A 19,518-nucleotide genomic window follows, 5' to 3' on the forward strand; every position below is an offset into this window, starting at 1 on the left:
CTCACAGGGAAAAAAGAAAACAAACTGGCCTGTAGACCATATCTTTGGTGGCCACTAGTGTAGAAGAGGAAAAGGGATAGAGGGAAAAGGGGGTGATGTCATCCTTAGACGACTTCCTGCTGATTAGAGTTGTTGAGGTTCTTAGGGCAAGTTTGGTGTGTGTGTGTGTGTGTGTGTGTGTGTGTGTGTGTGTGTATGTATGTATGTGTGTGTATGTGTGTGTATGTGTGTATGTGTGTGTATGTGTGTATGTGTGTATGTGTGTGTATTGTGTGTGTGTGTGTGTGTGTGTGTGTGTGTGTGTGTGTGTGTGTGTGTGAGTGTGTGTGCTATGCTTGGCACAGGCAACAAGGAGCAATTGCTTATGCTCTCACAGGTCAGTATACCAGCCCCACTTGCATTTGTGATTTAGGGATATGGGTGTCTCTGCTCTGATTACCCATGTGTGGCACAACACTGCTGTAAAAATAATTTTGAATCCAGCCAGCCCTACTGAATCGCTTTCCCTGCCCCCACCTTTCTCCTCCACCTTGTCATTAGAGACTATACTGTATTGCTTTCTCCATAAATGTCACTGTTCCTGTGTTTGTGTTTTAGAAGCTCTTTGCCAAGCTATAGTGCCTTCCTGCCTGTTACCTCTCCTGCATGCTGCTGGGAAGGAGAATGAAACTAGGGAAACGACACTTTACTGAAGAGAGAAACCAAGAGGGTTGTGGTTCCAAACCAAGACGCCTTCATCATCTGCATTTTCTGTCTTCCCTTTATCAGGCATTCCCCAAAGGTGGTCAAGGCTGCTTCTCAGGTCCTGAACAGCATGTGGCAGTACCGAGATCTGAGGAGTCTGTACAAGAAGGTAAGATCACCTGCTCTTACCCGAGGCTCCTGAGCTCACAGGTGCCAAATGTGACAAAAGGAAAAAGTATCCCTTATAAAGAGGTGTCAAGAGAGTCAGGATGATAAGGAGAAATTTCCATCCATTTACTAAGATGCTCTCACCTTCTTGACCAGCCAGGTCTGAGCTCATAGAACCCTACACCAAATCGTCTGATTCCCTGAGCGCTATAATTTCCTTCCAAAACTTATCATTATCATTGTTGTTGTTACTATTACTAGCGCATGAGTCTGAATGTGTTTGAAAAATTATGTGGGCGCACATGCCATGGTGTGCATGTGGAGATCAGAGGACGACTTGTAGAGTTGGTTCTCTCCTTCCACCTTCACGTGGGTTCCAAAACCAGAGCACAAGTCTCCAGACTTGCACAGCAAGCGCCTTGGGCTGCTGAGCCACCCGATGAGCCCCATGGTTCATTTGACAGTGTGTGTTTGCTTATCCGCTTGTTTGTTTACTTTTCCCGTACATATGTGTGTACCTGAGTGTAAGTTTGCAGATTCGGGAAACCACAGAGGGCTGAGGACAGCGAGTCTACCAGATCTAGAAGTGGAGGAGATTGTGAGCTAGCATGAAGGTGCTGAGAGAGGAGCTAGGCTCCTTGAAGAGTGAGGAGTGACCTGAACTAGTTAGATGCCTTGCCATCCTCCTCCTCTTTGACTGTATAATTAACACATACTAAACATATGTATTTATTGAGTACAGTACAGCATGCTCAGTACGTATATCCGCTGGTTATTGGCCCACTCCAGATACTTACCTCAAACCATTCTCAACATTCTTAAGCACCTATCATTCTTCATGTTGAGAAAAGAAATTCAAGATTCACCCTCCTAGCTGTTTTGAATGCCTGGTACAATATTTTCAGGAATTCTAATTCACTTGATAGGAGGGGAAAAGATTGTATTTTTCCCATAGATCACATAGTCTAAAGTCAACCAGAAAAGTCATAAATTTAGGGATTTTGAAAAAAATAAATTTAAAAGAGTCAACAGGTTTGAACAAGTAATTGCAGAGAGGACACAGGTGGGAAAAAAAAAAACTAAATAACTCAAGACCAATTAAGGGAGTCAAAAATATGAATGCTGGGGGTGGGGGAGGGGGTGCAAGATACAGTAGCTGCTCTGTGTTCGTAGGCCCTGAAGAGGCTGCTCAGAGGATAGAGATGAAGGTCTTCACGCCCTGCAGTGGATCACGGGAGGCTTGGCATTCATTCTGTATGCTCAAACAGCGAGCAGGAATTCATATTTTGCATTTCAAAGTGTCTTCACTCTCAATGTGGTCAAAAAAATCCTCAAACCTGGGAAGTCTCATTTCCAGAGCTTTTGAGTCTGTAGTTCAAGGCTTAGTCCCACTGAAGAAAAGATGCTTAAATTTTCCTTGGGGTTGGGGGCAGGGGCAGGTGGGCACTCTTAATACCATTTTCTAGGACTTTTGATTTTGCCATTCCTAGTTGAGTATGTGGGGAGAGTTACAATCCCATTAATCAGTAGAGATGGAGAACATTGGAAATGTATAAGGAAGAAGACCAGCATTCAGAGAGAAAAATCAGGGCTGGTCCAGGTGGGTGGCTTCCATCCTCTGGCCAGGGATCCTCCTGCTCTGAAAGCCAGCACCACTGTGTATACACCGTGTCCCCAGCCCCTTCTTGCCAGCAGCTGAGCAGGGCCATGAGGTCACATAGAGTCTCACATCATAAGGCACGAGCACCCTCTTGCCAAAGGCACATTCTATCATTGGCACGACTGTGGGGAAAGTAAAATATTTAATACCCGGCCCTCATGTGCTTTGGTCTATTTTTAGATTCCCCAAGGACCCTCCTCCTCCCCTTAAGCACTTTAAGATTATAAAATGCAGCTTATGCACTTCTCTTTTTAAGTTTCCCTGTGCTTCTAGACGAGGTGTGCTTAAATCGGCCTGTAGATCATAAAACTGTGAGGAACAGGAATATTCCAGATTGGTGATAAACATTTCTAAATATCTTCCTCTTTAAGATGAGCAAATGTTTGGGGGCTCGTTTCTGTTTTGCATCAAATTCTAGCCTCCATGGTCTTTGCTTACCTCCTCCTTGGGCTCCTTCAGAAGCCAAGTCCCTCAGAAAATGTCATCCAATTAGACAGATAGGCAGACATGATAATCACCCTTGAATGGAGCTGGTGGTTCTGAGCCACTGGCTGCAGAAGCTTCAGGAGACACTGGCTCCCACAATGCACCTGAACTCACATCCAGGGCAAGCCGGTTCCTCTTCAGTGCACCTGCTCAAGTTATGTGCACCGTGGGAAAGCAACTTTGAGAAACTCTCAAGCTGCTTACTGAATGGTTGCGTAAGCTTTTCACTTGAGGGTTGTTGCCTTTTTGGCTTTTTGATTTTTTACTTTGTTGGTAGTGGAGTTCAAAGAGCATAATTGTCTTTCTATTTTCATAAAAAGAAGAGTGTGTTGACAGGAGTTTAATGGAGCTAAACCCTCAAGAGCTGAGCTGTGATGATTTAAAATGTGTTCCTTATGAACACACTCAAGAAAGTTGGGCTGGAGAAATCAATGTGATGTTTTTAGTTGGTCCATGATTAAAAATACGTTGAGAGAGAGTTGTTCTTAATCATTTCCAAATTACGCAGTTGTGAAATGAAACCGGCGCCTCTGGGCTCAATGTCACGTGCTCTCTGGATAACAAGGCTAAGCACTCAAAAAAAATCACTTTCCCTCTGAAAGTCCTGCAGAAAAGCCCAGCTTATTCCTTCCATTGTCTTTAACCGTCAGGGTGACTGACTTCTGCTTTGTGCTTCATTGACAATTTATGTTCCACCGGAAAGCCATATGATCTGTATCTTTTAATTATTCTTATTTCAAATCCACGTATTAGAATCTATTAGAGATCAGTGAATGAAGGGCTCCGAGGAAAACTGACTGTGGGCGAGTGTGAAGGACCAAGCGGTTGTTAGCAACTCTGTCACTTTAGGTGCTGAAGCACGGCTCAGAGGGGGATGAAATTACAGAGCTAAATCTCGAAGAATGCTTAAAATCTGTGTAACTGAGAGTTTGGGGTGAGAGCATTCTAAGAGATAACAGAGGACTGGGAGATGGAAATTGGGATGTCTGAGACCCAATTTGGGTCTCAATTGGGTCTCAAGACCCAAGTCATCACTGGCTTCGGTTCACACACAGGCCCAGAGGCCACACATGCCCATTGTTAGCTTATCTCTCTTCTTTTGCAGAGATGCACTGAATCAGCTAGAACACTTTGGCTCTGTGGGTTCTGAACCAAACAAAACTGAGGTTTATTCATGGCCCCCCCAAATATACTTGTGTTATCTGAACCTTCAACTGGACTGGGGCCTGTCTGGATTATCCACTTTAGGAGAAATACTCAGAGGTTATCACAGGAGCACTGCATAATGTACCTGCATTTCTAAACAGCCCTTATGTTTAGCGAAGCTCACACAGACCTATAGAATCCCTTCTCTCTGAACCACTAGTGAATGGGTCATAAAAGCAAGTAAGGGAAACGGTAAGAATTCTGACCTCATGAGAAACCAGAAGGGCTTGTCTTTGTAGAAACTTGGGACTGAGAAGAAGCCCCCTGGCAAAAGGAATGCTTATGTTTGACCATGTTTGAGGACACTTAGAATAGGTGACCTGGGGAAACAGGAAATAAACTTGGGGGAAGGGTATCAAAAATACAAGAATAACTGCCTAAGTTCTATGTGACTCTTGGTGACCTCTCCATGACCCATAAGTAGAACAAGTGTCCGTACACAAAGTCACCACAGAGTGAACGCAGTTATAGAAGATGCACGTAAAGACGTCCCTCCTCCCACCGTGGACACAGTCAGGCATGTTACCCTGCCACACACTGCAGACTGCATCTCTCCTTGTAAGTAAAGCTTACTGGCTCCCCCACCCCCTTGTTCCAGGCAAAAAGTAAAAGAGAGCTGTGCAGGTAGAAAGTGGGAAACTGCCAAGCTCCTGCTCACACCCAAGGAGCTAGACCTCAGCCTGGGCCTACACCCACCCTCCAGGGTAGCCCAGAAAAGTGCTTGGTCATAACCCCCTTGAAAATTCTGTGACAGAAGAAAAGCAGTCTCAGCTCCAGCCGTCAGTTTTATTGCTTAGACATTCCTAGCTTCGATTGCAAACCTGACTCATCAAAGCATGGTCTTCCACCCCAGGGTAGCTACAGTTAACCAGTCCTATTGGACAGCCCTCTTTATCTGCAACTTCTGCCTCCAAGCCACACTGAGAAAGTACAGTTTCTCATCTCTGTGACAGGACAGCCATCTGTCTTCAGGTCTCCAGGAGGTCACACCCAGGTGGCCAGAGCACCATTTGCAGACTTTCGGAGTTCTAGTGCATCAGGATATCCTGAGCCTTTACCACTGCAGTAACTTAAGGCCATGGGCGTGCAAGTCCTTCCGCATGTCTTTAGTGGTTTAGCCTTCCTGAATGAATATGGACTCCAGGTCTCCGTGAGGAGGAGACAAAGGGAGGCTGTGCTTCCCTGCTGCTAGACACTGGATGTCTGCAAATGACAATGATGTTCCTCAGCAGATTCCTGCCTAAAAGCCTTCCCAGATTACTTGTAGAAATGGAAAGAGCACAGACTCAGAATCGAATCAAGTAGCCCAAGGTCAAAGGCACAGCCTTACCGTCTCCTGGCATCGTGACCTCAGGTAGATCATTTGTGGAGACTTTTTGGCAGACCCAAGAGGCACAAAACTTCACACCAACACGGAGATAGAGTAGACTGCGAGTATTCCATTTTCCCATTCCTAAGAATTGCCAGAGTATTAAATAACCTCTTCCAGTAGTCAACGGCAGTCCGTGACTTACCAGCAGAATCTTCTTTCTGGGCAGCTGGGCATGCTTGCAGAACACCGGAGGCCAGCACACAAAGCTGTCCTTCTGCACCATGTATCCGACCTGGAAACTTTTCTCATTCTCCATCCCTTCATGGCCTCTGATGGAGGCCATGGTGTCCCTCAGACCCTCTCCTTTTACATTCCCATGTGTGGCATAAAAGCCATCACCCCTGCCTGACTGGAACTGTCGATGGTCAAATAGAGAGCAAGCATCACTGCTCTGCATACACGGAAGTAATCTTCCCAAGGGATCATGGATGGTTATGCGATTGGATGTTGTGCCATTTGGTGCTCACTGTCCCCAGCATCCTCTCCCCGAGCTGCTGAGAATGTGGGGCTAAAGGCTTCACTCCGGCATGATTACATCCAAGAGTCATTTCCATTGCCCTTCTCGCCACTGCTGTCCCTTCAGTTCCCTTCTGTGTCCTGCAGTCTGGAGATGCTGGGACACAGCCCTTTACCACAGTCTTTCTCCTCAGCAACTCCACCTGCTAGCCATTGCTTTGTAATGGAGCCCAGCAGGAAGAATTGTAGGTGTAGAAGCTTAGCAAATCATGCCACGGGCTCAGGGCTTTATGACATGATCGTGAAATGGAAACATCCATAGACTTTGTGGGTGGGTATTTCTGTTGCATGTCAGTGCTCTCTCTTTCTCTCTCTCTGTGTGTGTGTGTGTCTGTGTGTATATGTGTGTGTCTGTGTGTGTGTCTGTATGTGTGTCTGTGTGTATATGTGTGTGTCTGCCTGCATATGTGTGTATGTGTGTGTCTGTCTTTTTGTCTGTCTGTGTGTATGTATTTCTGTGTGTGTGTGTGTCTGTGTGTATATGTGTGTGTCTGTGTGTGTGTCTGTATGTGTGTCTGTGTGTATATGTGTGTGTCTGCATATGTGTGTATGTGTGTGTCTGTCTTTTTGTCTGTCTGTGTGTATGTATTTCTGTGTGTGTGTGTGTGTCTGTGTGTGTGTGTCTATGTGTGTATCTGTGTGTGTGTCTGTGTGTATATGTGTCTGTGTGTGTGTCCGTGTGTGTGTGTGTCTGTGTGTATAGGTGTGTGTGTCTGTGTGTATATGTGTCTGTGTGTGTATATGTGTGTGTGTCTGTGTATGTGTGTGTCTGTGTGTGTGTCTGTGTGTATGGCGGGTAGGGTGCACTGAAGAATGCTATTGTTTTGAAGGTCAGAGTGAAGCCTGAGGAAGAATAAGACATGGGTTCAAGCAGAGCCCTGCTCCGCACAAGTGTCCCCGCTACAGTCCCTCTTGCTTCTAGTTTGAAATGTTGTGGAACGAATGAGCAAATTCGGTCTTCCCTTGACTCTCATTACACCGCCATCTTCCACCCTGCCTCAGGCTCTCCGTTGTGCCTTCTCCATTCTTGAGCAGCTCCTCTTCCCGTTCATTCCTTTCATATGCTCAAAACTGTTTTGTCTGATGTACATATTTCCCCAGAGTGGCCTGAACTTTTCCCTCCTGGGTGCAGTTAACCAAATGTGACTGTCACTGGAATCTGTTTCTCCAGCCCTAGCCACTCTTTATGGCTTCAGCCTTCTACACAATCTGCTTTTAGAAACACCCCCGCCCCGCAGTGCCCAAGTGAAATCAGATCCCTGACACTGAGCCCCTCCCCTTTACCATCATCACAAACTAACCCTGCTCCCCACATTGGGTCCCCCCCCCCCACAGGGCAGGCATCATCCATGGCTCTGCCATAAAGCTAGAGATCTTAGCCTCTAACCACCTTGTTTTACATTGTTATACAAACAGCTGTGTGCTGGATGGCTGGGCTGAGCTCTTATCTGGGCTTCTTTTCTTTAAATGTGCCCTTTGCCAGTTCACTCGCCAGAAGACTTCGGGAATGACTAAATGTTCTCTTCCCCCACCCCACCCCTTGTCTGCAGGACAGAGTCTAAATACCTTGGCATAGCTCACGAGTCCTTCCATAACCAACCTGGGCCTCTTTCTCTACTTATCCGCCTCCCACAAGGTGGATGAGCTATGCAGCCACCCCTGAGCTTCCCCTAGACTGTCCATTAATCTGAATTTCACCCCATGGCTTGTCTCAACCTTCACTCTCCCTGTAGTTTTGATATCACCTCCCTTGAACATAAAATTTCTGAGCTCTCTTTAATCCAAACTAAGAGCCCTGCTTAATAATGTGAAACAGTTAAAACTGTGACGGGCTTAAATAAATTATTTTTAATTCACACTTTAAATGACTTTTCAGTATTTTAAACCCATGGCTAAGCATATTCCCATGTCCTGGCACTATACCATTTAATGACTACATAACTATGCTTATGGTAGACAGAGCTTTCATTCCTGGCTCAGATATTCCTTGTGGGAGAGTTTTGCACCATGAATTTATTTACATCCCAACTTATCCATCCCTCCATAAACATTGAGATCATGCTTGTCTCCAACCCTGGAACAATTAATATTCACGCTAATAGAAAGCACCAGGCGAAGGAATTCCCAAATGCATGAAGACCTCTGGAAGAAGACTTCATCTGCATGCATGAGAAATAAGACTGTAATCAGGGGAAGAAGCCAGAGCTGTGTCTCGGGCAAAAGTAATGGAGATGCTTTTTAACTTTTCCTTTTAATAAAAAGTCACAGTTCTTACTTTATCTCAACTACTTTGATTACTGTCCATGCCAAACTTAAAATTTCTTCTTACAGACACCAGTATCTGTGAAGATACAGCCCACAGTTTAATGGCATAGAAAATTGAAGCTTATCTCCTCCCCAGCCAGTGTAGATCACTGTTTTATGGTTCTTCACGAGGCATTATGTTCAGGACCACATCAGCAGACTTTCCTGAACACAGACTAGTAACAGGCGTTGAGCTTAAATTTCACAGCCCATTCCGCTTCCAGACAATTATTTACAGAGCAGTCGCTTGACACCTAAGCTTGCTTATCATTTGGACTCTGGGGTTTTGTTGTTGTTGTTTTAGAAAGTTTACTGTTAGAGTTTTTTGCTGTTTCTTAGGGCAGTTTTAGGTTCAAACAAAACCTAGGAGGGAGCACAGGTTCCTCATATGCTCCTACTTCAGACCCAGACAGCTCCTCCCCATTGTCAGCATATGCCACCATAATGGGGCATTTGATTCCTTTGATAAACACATTATAGTCACTTAGCGTTTCACTGAGGGCTTGTTACTGCTGTGTATATTCTATGGATTTGAACAAATGAATAATAGAGTGAACTATCACTATACTGTCCCACAGGTTTTCTCTGGCCTGAAGGCCTTATGTGTTCTTCCTGTGGACTCTGAGAATTGGGTTTGAGCAAGACTGTGCATGTGTGTGTGTGCGTGTGCGTGTGTGTGTGTGTGTGTTACGGGACTATGTGTGTATGAGCTTGTGGGGGTGGTGTGTTCTTGTGTGCATGTTTGTGTATGTTCATGCAGTGCCTAGAGGAAGACACTGGGACCCTGCCTTGTTTCTCTGGGACTGTCTTTCATTGAGCCTGGAGTTACTGATGTCCAGCAAGCCCCAGGAAACCCTCTACCACCTCTTGGTATAGAACTACAGCTATGCACACGCCCAGTCACTCCCAGACCATTACATGAGTGCTGGGACTGGAATTCACTTCCTCGTGCATTACATGTGTGCTGGATCTGGAATTTACTTCCTCATGCTTATGTAACAAGTCTTCCTACTCCCTGAACCTCCTCTCCAGCCAACTCATTGCTTTGAGTCAAAATCTTCTTCAATTGGAGTAGAATACTATATTGATTTTAATCATTAAAATTTCAGACAAGAGCTTCATATTTGCTTTCATGTTGTCACAAACCAAAAAAAAAAAAAAAATGGCTTCTTACAAAAGGATTGTAACTTACATACCTGATCGTTTTGTCTGGTGAAATCCTGGGTTGGCACCTAGGCTGATATTATCTGTCATCATGTCCCTTGTGAGGACATCTTTGTATATGATTTTTTCCTCACTTCTGGGAAGTATACTGGTTCAATAGAAAGCTTCTCACTCCCCGGGTGTCACTCAACACCCATGATCTGGTCACAGAGAGTTAATGGGACTTCCCTAGTAGGACCAGTCTATGGGACCAAGGCCTCTTGGAAGGCCAAGCTGCCCTTGGTGGGTTTTGAGAACAGCTACTCTACCAACATCAATCATTCCTGTCATCTCGGATGGTGACAAGGGCCCCTTCTCTGGGTAATTCATTTTGGATATTGAGGTTCACTCAAGCCTGCTCTGCTTTCCTAGTTATAATTATTCTAGCAGAAACCAGGAGGCAGTAGAGGCAAGAAGCTTCACACCCAAGTGAAAACACTGTGAGTGGCAAAGGCAAGTGGAATAGGAAGGTTAACATCTCTCCTCTTCTGTGTCCTTAGCACAAGCCTTTTGCAGTTACTACAAAAAAGGTCAGGTCAGTCCCTGTCTTGGGGTTATCTAACTGAAACACATCACTTTTAGTCCAGGAGTAAAGTGCCTCCAGAGAAAAGACAACTCCGTTTGCCTATGAGAATTAACTCATTCTTTCATAAATGCCAGTAACAAACCAGAGATAGATAAGACATCATAATCCAATTCTTATGGACAATCAGAGGAAATAGAAATAACTTAATTATCTTCCTGATAATATTTCTGGCAGGTGGGGATTTGTTTTGGGACTGCCCTTCCCTGTATGAAACATTGGTATCTCACACAGTGTGCTCTTGTCTCTAAGAAGGCTGAACCATCTGTGCTGAAAGCTATGGAACATCATGTAGTTCTAGATTTTCCTATTGACATTTTGACATGGGACACAAAACATAACTCATTTTAGATGTCCTTCCCTCTGTCATCTGGATGGTAGACTCTCGGGTTCCATCATCCCTTCAGAAAGTGGATAATAAAGGCTCGCAGGAGTAGAGCTACGCCCTTCTTAGCCTTTCTAACACAGGGCTTCTTGTCTTCCTGAAGTTGTATTCATTTCATTGGCTCTTGCTACTAGTGCACAGACAAAACAAGAAATCAATAAGCAATTACGGATAGGCAAGGAAATGCTCCACATTCTATCTGGTGACCAAGTCACCTCGGGTGACAGATAACCTGACCTGGTAGAGTCTTCTGATCATGATGTACAGGGGACCAGCTGCCCTGGTCATGCAAACTGGACTGATGGAGGCATATATAACGTCCCCTCTCCATATTCATCTTCTGGGTTCCTGTGCAATAGAACACCATTTTGAGGAACTGCCAAGGAATTTCACAGCAAGGCCAAAATTCAAAAATTTTGAATCCTCACATTTCCAGTAAGGAGAGTGAGGACTACTGTAACACCTCCTTCACTGTTAGCATGTTCAGAGTTAATAAATTTCACTTCTTAGTGTATGAGATGGTGATGAAGAGCTGTGAGTGAGTCCTCCCTAAAAATCCATTAAACTCAGGGGTTGGAACTCTTCTGTTAACATTGGAAATTTGCTCACCAGGAGGTTATCAATACTACTGTGCTAGAAAATTCTTCTCCAAGAAGTGACCAGGAAAAAAATGAAAATATTTGGTCCAGATTCTAAAATCTAATAAACAAATATCTAAGGCAAAGCGTATGTCTCAGGGCCCTCAAGCATAGCTCCCCGTGTGTTTTCTTTCTGAATCACTTGATTCCAAGACAGGGAAGCAGAAGGAAAGACTGAGGTTAAACTCAGCTCCGAAACGCTCCCCTCCATAAATCGGGGAATTTACTTGGTGATATTTGTATTGACAAAGAAGGTCTTTCTTCATGAGATCCTTGACCCCTGAGAGACAATTCTCACATGCTCATCATATGATATCTGTCCAAACACAAATGCACAAATGGGGATAGTAGCAAAAATCAATTGTGCAAAAGTGGAAATCGATGTCCATGGCAGTTACTGAACAAGAAGTGACTAAATTACAGCTCTTGCTCAGATTCCCCAAGGAAGGGAAACCCACATAGCTGTACCCAAATTAAACACTTCCTCATTAACCCCACTCCATCACAGAGCTTCGCCCACATGGCTTTAAGTCAAAGACTGCAGTGGCAAAAGTCCAAGGGAAAAGACTAAAGCACTAGAATGTTCAATAAGTTATGTAAGTTCATATATATATATATATATATATATATATATATATATATGAAATAAAATTATAATTTACATATATAAATGTAAGTGTGTATATATAAAATAAAATTATTATTTACATATATAAATGTAAGTTTATGTATATAAAATAAATTTATTGTTTACATATATGATATAAGTTTATATATATGAAATAAATGTATTATTTACATATATATATATATATATATATATATATATATAAGTTCATTTATAACAAATGTGAGCTCACTTTGTCTTTTTAATGCAACTCAGCCACTTGTTTTCTGGCATTTCAGGATAGACTGGGTAAGGTTACACCTATCTTAAGTTCCTCTTTTGTTGTTGTTGGCCCATCTTCTCTCTCTCATATGTCCATCCCATGCCTGCCAAGCTCGTTAAATAGAAGAAGAAATAGGCCCATGGTGAGGAGAGCCAGCCCTGCTAACTTTGGTCCCTCCTCCCAGGAGACATGTCCACGTGTTACTTAGCTGTCTCCTGGGAGACAGTGATAGTCTTTGCTTGGAGGTGTAACCATCACTGAGCCTTTCACACCACTGATGGATCACCCACCTAGACTTCTTCACTGGGCTGCTCAGAACTGTCCATTAACCTCAGACTTCTGCTCACCTATACAAGCAAACCACACTACATACAAAGGTTTCTTCCTTGTCAGCCTGTATCATGACACACGTCTCCCCAGCGTCCCATCTGATCTCCCATGGTGCCCCTCTCTCAGGCCTACCAACAGACATCTACCACTACATTCATTCGGCCCACAACTGGGTTCCTGTTTCCTTGGTTGTCTTCTAGCTTCTGGAAGTTTCTAAGTGAGCATATTCATATTGGATATGAACATGCTTCCTTGCTGCTTAACAGTGTGCTGTTCAACAGTTGTTTCTTGGATGCTTTACAATTACTTCTTTCTTGATTCAGCCCAAAACAGATATATGTTTTTGTTGTTCATGATCTGATATTCTGGAGCTACTTTTTGAAGAACTGGTGTGTGTGTGTGTGTGTGTGTGTGTGTGTGTGTGTGTGTTTGTGTCCCTCTGTTCTGTTTTCCAGCCTCCTCTATTTAGCCTTGCTCTGTAGATGCACATTCTCTTTGTACGTAGTCTTTGTCTCTGCTCCTGACGACCCTGCTCCAATGTTCTCACTGATACCTGACTCGCATTTAAGTTTCCCCAGTTAAAGATGGACTTCAGCCGCTATGTCCCGGATCTCTATTGTATACTTCTGTCCCTTGAGGGCGGTCCTTACAGATGTCCTCATGCTATGCTGGACCACGCTACATGCAGAATCATCTGGGTGAGCTAAGGACTACTCCTGGCTATAACCTCCACTTTCACGACTAATGAACTAACACCATTGAGGTTTAATTTGCTGCTTGGGAAGCCATCTTGGATGGCCTTAAGAGTGGGTGGGTCAGTTCCTCCCCCATGTACATTTTGTCCCTGTAGTTCTAATATATGATAAGGCACATAGCCATTCCTAGCATTGGTGGCATCTCCTCCACTGGCCTCTGTATTAGCAGAATCGTACTCACCCACATCTGGTAACCCAGGCCTGTAATCTCAGCTACTTCAGAAACTCAAGACCTGCTTGGGCAACAGAATAAGACCCTACCTCAAACTATAAGTAAGAAAGGGGGCCGGGAGAGCAGAGTACTTGCTTAACATGCAAATCCCCGGGTGCAACTCCCAATACTGCAAATCCTGAAGGAAATTAAAGAACGACCATCATATGCAAGACAGTCTGGGGAATATTGTCCAGGTGCCTGTCCAGGGAGAAATGAAAATGAACTCTGGAGATCAATTTCTAATATTTCTCCCTCTGAGAAACACTCTCCTCTGGGCTTGTGATCACTGGTTTCCTTGCTTTATTCTTACCTTTCAAGACATTCCTTCTCCTTTGTTAAAGTCCCTGATCTCTTTGTTTTGCATCTTATCCTGTATAGCTGATCTCAGTGGCTTTCGTGTGAATGCATTTGAACACAACTGGTACCCACATTGACTTCCCTAGCTGCTGTCACTCCTGCACTTCAAATACACAGGACAGACTAGCTATGCAAGTACCTTGTGATGATTCCCCATAGGTAGCTGTCCTTCCCAAAGGTTCTCCCATCACCTCTTAGCTCCTTATCATCCCCAAAGCTATTCTTCCTCTTTCATCACTTGGGGCAAGGCCTCCTTGGCTTTACTGCACCATCCTTACCATCTTCAGAGATCACTCCTCAGCTGCCATATTTGACCTTGCCAGTCACCTGTAGAGTCCAGTTTGTCTTAGGGTAACATCCTACCCCAGTCTCTGAATCTACCTCCCCAAAGCCCGGTCTCTGAGTCAACCTCCCCTTATCCCAGTCTCTGAGTCAACCTCCCCTTAATTCTTTAACCCTCTGGCCTTGCTTCTCAGTAGGCCGCCCCCAAGACCTTCTCCTCATCTACATACAGGTTTAACTCTTCAGTCTCCCTCCGTTCCCTCCAAGCCTAGCTGTTTATAACTCCAGTTTAACTAATGCTTCTTCCAAGAACTCTTCAGGGCTCTAGAAATCCCCAGGTTAGGAAACACTGATTTCAGTCCAGGGCTCTTGGCTACAGCTGTGACTGTAGTGAAATGCTCACCCCTCCTCTGTGTCTCCCTCAGGGGCCACACCTGTCACATTCTCTCTTCTCACCTAAAACTGTGCTCCGTACTTATGAACACTTACTGTATCTGCCTCTGGACCAAGGCATGCTGGGGTATATTCAGGGTCAACCTCCTTTCCCTTTGCAGAGCGTTCTGTAGAAGGTGGGACTCAGGTGAGCTTCCGTGTTAGTGATGATGGCTTAAGCTCATACATGAGAAACACCCGACTTGCATTGTGAAAATAATACATTAAAAGCCTTCTGTTCAGATCCATGTGCATGATTCCTGAACTTTGTTCAATTTTATCCCAAATTTCGCTTTTTAGTATTAATTAGAACACAGAGGACAGTTTTTTTTAATTAAAGTTGGATTTTAAATATTTTTAATTGAAATAGAATTACATCACTTTCCCCACTCCCTTCCCTCCTTTTAGCTCCTCATGAAGTATTCTTTGAGTCATTGCCCGGGCTCTCACTCCCAACTTGAAAGCCTGTTTTTTTTATTATTATTTCATACTCCTCTCTCTCTCTCTCTCTCTCTCTCTCTCTCTCTCTCTCTCTGTGTGTGTGTGTGTGTGTGTGTGTGTGTGTCTCCAAGGCAACTCTTATAAGGACAACATTCAGTTGGGGCTGGCTTGCAGGTTCAGGGGTTCATGGCAGCCTCCAGGTAGACATGGGGCTGTAGAAGCTGAGAGACCCACCTCTGGTTTCCAGGCAGCTATAGCACGGGTCTTAAAACCCGTGTTCACCGTGACACACCTACTCCAAGGCCAAACCTCCTAGTAGTGCCACTCCCTGGGCAAAGCATGTACAAGCCACCACCCTGTGCCTGTAAAAGTATATGTAAGTACAATCTGCTGGATCCGTTTTTGTTGGTGGTCTGTGTGTGGTTTCAGGGCCTGGGAGATGCTAATTCTTCTTTTCCTGGTAGTCAGTAGGATCAGGACTCTGGGGAAAGCTCCCCCTCCAAGGTGGCAGGTTCACGGACATCACCGTTGCTTTCATCTTGTTCCTGCAGCCACTCCCAGCGGAGGCTCTCACAGCTGGAACTCTGGCTCTTACAATATTTCTGTCTCTCGGTGTTCCCAGAGCTATAGATGTGGGAACTGTGATGTTGATGTAGCTGTTTGGGGTGGGACTCCCCACAATCCAGTTACCTCTGTATGGTGTCCACTTGTGCTTATGTGATGGTCTTCATTCGCTGTAAAGGGGTTTTTGATTAGACTCGGCCGCTACACTTCTCTGTAGGACTAAGAATAAGGCTCCGGATGCAGCGAGGAATTCTGCTGATCTAGTACAGTCACAGTAATAGATTCTTTTCTGAGGTTCGTGACCTCACTAGCCCTGGCCAGCTGGCCAAATTTCCAGTGTAATGCTTGATTTGCCTCATGTTGAGTAGGCCTTGAGTTAAATTAGATGATTGTGGTTGTACTTGTTGCACCCTTACGCATATCCTGTCACGCTGATAATTGTCACAGTCCATAGGTATTGCAGCTGGAAAGGACTGCTTAACTGTTTCCTCTCCTTTGCAGCCTGGGTAGTACTTTCTGGAATCATGGAAGCTAAACCACAGGAGGGCAGTGATCATGTCAAGTGGCAGTAGGGGCCCACCCCAACTCCTAAGAAGCAACCGGGGGCTACATCAATAATCTATATTGTTCTGGGAGTCACTGTGACTTCCCTAGCCAGCTGCTGAAAGAGGTTTCCTGTGCCTGGTACTGGGGTAGTGTATGGTTCTGGTGGGGAGCATAATGGGTTCAAGTGGCTTGACTCATGCAGACACAAACACTCACATATATACGAACACATACGCTCACAATATTGTGTGTAATTTTAGGGAAATATAAAATAAGATTGTCAAGGCTTTATCAAACAACCTTGGTGTCATTTGTCTCTTCTCCTATAATGACAACCCTCTCCTCTCTAGCTTTAGCCCCACCTCAGTTACTCTGTTTGTCACTTGACATCCCCTGTACCCTACCGTCCCTTCCCAAGACCCCTCCCCTGTATGACCCCTTCATACTTTCCTTGTTTCTACAGACATCCCATGCTGTATATACAATACTTACATCATACCTGGTGAGGGAGCAAATTCCATTTGTCTTTCTGGGTCTAAGTTACCTCACTTAGTAGGATCTTATATATATATATAATATAATATATATATATGCATATTTCATGATGTCAGTTTCTTTACAGCTGGAGATGTTTTCATTCTTCATTCATATCTTGCAAGGCATTTATGACCCAACTACCCACTCCTTGACATATGCTCAAGAGACCTGACATCCTGTTCCATACATGCACATACATACACACATACATACATGCACATACATATGTTAACAGCTGCTCTACTCAAATTGGAAGTCAGAGTCAGCTTTTTGACCTAATGTCCCAAAAGTGACACCAGAGAAGAGGCTGCTGTGGTCTTCTGTTTCTGAAGATCTTTGTTTTCCTTCTGTTGGTACCTATTGAATGCCAACAAGTTTACCTCCTTTGACTAAAGTATATACAGTTCTTTCCAATGTGTCAAATCTCCTTGATGATATTAAGTTTCAGAATTAGCCCAGCTGAATTAAATTGAGTTCCTAAAGTGCTTCTCTAAGTATTTGCTTAGAAAAACTGATATTTCAGAAGAGCCACATCCTCACATATACTGTACCTCTGAAACCCAAATCAACTTAATTAAATTTCTTTAGAAGCAACAGAGCTGAAACAAAGTGATGAAAGCCAGGGGTCTACCAGGTAGTGTTTACTCCTGCAGTAAACTGCAAATGCTCCCTTTTGGCCCTTAACAATTCATTTAAATATTTAACTCTAATGGCTTCTAGAACTCTTGGTAGAATTAGCTTAAATGAATCTTTAACACACAGTTTACCTTAAAAATAGAGAGAATTTTGGATTATTACAACAAAGAGCAGCAGACGGTTCCATTGCTATGTATGGTCTTCAGTCACCCTGACTGTGCATCAGACATGGCCACCATTGCTCACAAGTGAGGATTTTCAATAAACATAAGGAGGGAGCTGCACTAATTCCCAGTATTTTCTTTCTCTGCTTGGTGTGGTTACATTGGTGAGTTCATTCCACTTAGAAATCACTGGGAAACAGCACATCCTTGAACAAGCGTTTTTCGAGTACAAGCACAATTTGGACCCTCTTCGGAGGGTGTCCACTATGCATGTTTTGATTGTTATCTAAACAATTATCTCCACGATGAAGAAGTCTTGCATGTGAATGTGAGTGACAAGTTCTAAGTACTTGGGTTGATGAACAGACTAGCCTGAGTTACTAAAAGCCCAAAGGATTTGCAGCACACATTCCTCTCTGTCTCAAGTCACTCGGAGAAAATGCGAACTGACAGGCTTTATGGGCCGTAGAACCTTCAAGGACAGCAAAGGCGAAAAACTTGTATTCGTTTCTTCAACACTGACTTGTTTTTGGGTGTCCGCTGAGAAATCCTTTTCTCCAAAGCCAAATAAATCTTATCAGAGGAAGAAAATGTAAGAGCTGTTTATAAAGCAGGAGAGAAAAGGGCCGCCCAGTGACTGGACACGAGCAGCCGCTGCTAAATGTTTATGTTGGGCTTTAGCTAATGTCCCCAGTGTAAATGAACAGTGTTTATGGTCAGAGTGGATGATCTACTGAAGCTTGTGCCAGTCAGAGATGTCTCTTTGCCAAATCTAAATTCTAAGTGTAGAAAACAATACGCCAGAACTGGCCGTGGAGTGTTGTAAGTGGGGCCACCAACATCGAACGTAGACAGCTGTGGCTTTTTATTGTCACCATGCACTCCACTCTTTCATGGCCTCCCAAGGTCATCTCCCCAAAGCAGAGGTCAGTGGCCACAAAACAAGTAACTCAGAGTCCTATTCCCTGCTAACCCTGGCCTGTCCATTGAGAATTTGTTCTCTCACCCCATTTTCTCTCTCCAGACCACCACGTCTCCGAACTTTTAACAATTTTTGAGACATTTCTCTTCCTTCAACCTTCTTATAATCTCTTTTTCATGACCTAAGATAGCCCCAACCCCCTTCCTCCTCTGATGCATTTTACAGTCGCCCACCGTTCCCCTAATTGAGAGGCAGTTGGGGAAGAGGCAGCTGGGAGTCTGTGTACAACCCCACACGGTTCTCATTCCATCTCACCCAAGGCTCTCCACCCCTCTGGATGACATGGTTAGCACACCTTCTGGAGTGTGAGTCTGCCTTCACCGTTTCCTAGCCGGTAAGGGTCCCACCAGGCAGTGCCTTAAGAAACCAGTCCCTCAGTCTTCCAGACCCACTCGCCATGGGTGTGAGTGCCTAGGCCCAAGCTTGAAAGGAACTGGAGCACATCTAATGAGAAATGTGATGTGCTCCCCCTTCTCATCCTGTTATCCCTTGTTGTCGGGGCGGGGGTGGGGGCTGGGGAAAGCTGAGCCAGCAGAGATGAAGGAGAAAAGGCCACCTAAAGCAAAGCCACATGCTCTAAAAGATGTGCCTGGGGTTGGCATCCATGCAGGGGCCAAAGGTGCAGATGGAATGATGCTTCAGAATTGCTCTCAAGGCTGGATAAAAATGACAGAAGTTCATAGAGTCCGCATTGAAGTGTAGGTGGGCAGCAGAGAGAAGCCACCACTGTCCCTGATGGAGCCAACGAGCTGAAGGCCCCTTCTAAAGTATTTCAGCTGAACCAGTGCTGCTTTGCCGCCCAGTGGTGTGTGCGTCATAGACCATCAGCAGAAAAATATCCTCATGTGATTGCTTTCCACTAAAACAATACCAAAGAAAAGATCATAAGGCTCCGAACATCCCCGGGAGAGAGCCAGAGAGTCCGGAGAGCGTGGCGGCTCCATCAGTGGTATCTCCTCTCGGCTGCCCACGCTGCAGTGTGGAGCGAATGTACTTGCAGTAATATGGAATTGGTGAGGGCTTTGTTTTACTACAATTACTGCTACTCGTTGACATCACAAAATCCAAGTAGCATATGTCAGGCATCACTGTGTTCCGGCATTAAGCCCAGCACCGGGGTTTCAAAACCAACAAGGCTGTCTGCCTCACAGCCGGAAGACAGGCGGGATCACCATAGTTTTGA

General features: G+C 44.6%; 1 protein-coding gene across 2 annotated transcripts in view; it reads left to right on the forward strand.

Moving 5' to 3' along the window:
• Nucleotides 1–19,518, forward strand: part of CTNND2 (catenin delta 2) — a gene marked incomplete at its 5' end in the record, with an annotated part of 778,908 nt that overhangs the window by 738,802 nt on the left and 20,588 nt on the right. For both annotated transcript variants that reach the window (XM_080933837.1, XM_080933838.1), the window contains one exon: nt 769–853. In XM_080933837.1, coding sequence (XP_080789963.1) covers nt 769–853 — 85 coding nt within the window. The remainder of the gene's footprint in view (nt 1–768; nt 854–19,518) is intronic.

The sequence above is a fragment of the Micromys minutus genome (assembly GCF_963924665.1).
Source record: "Micromys minutus genome assembly, chromosome: 20".
NCBI lineage: Eukaryota > Metazoa > Chordata > Mammalia > Rodentia > Muridae > Micromys > Micromys minutus.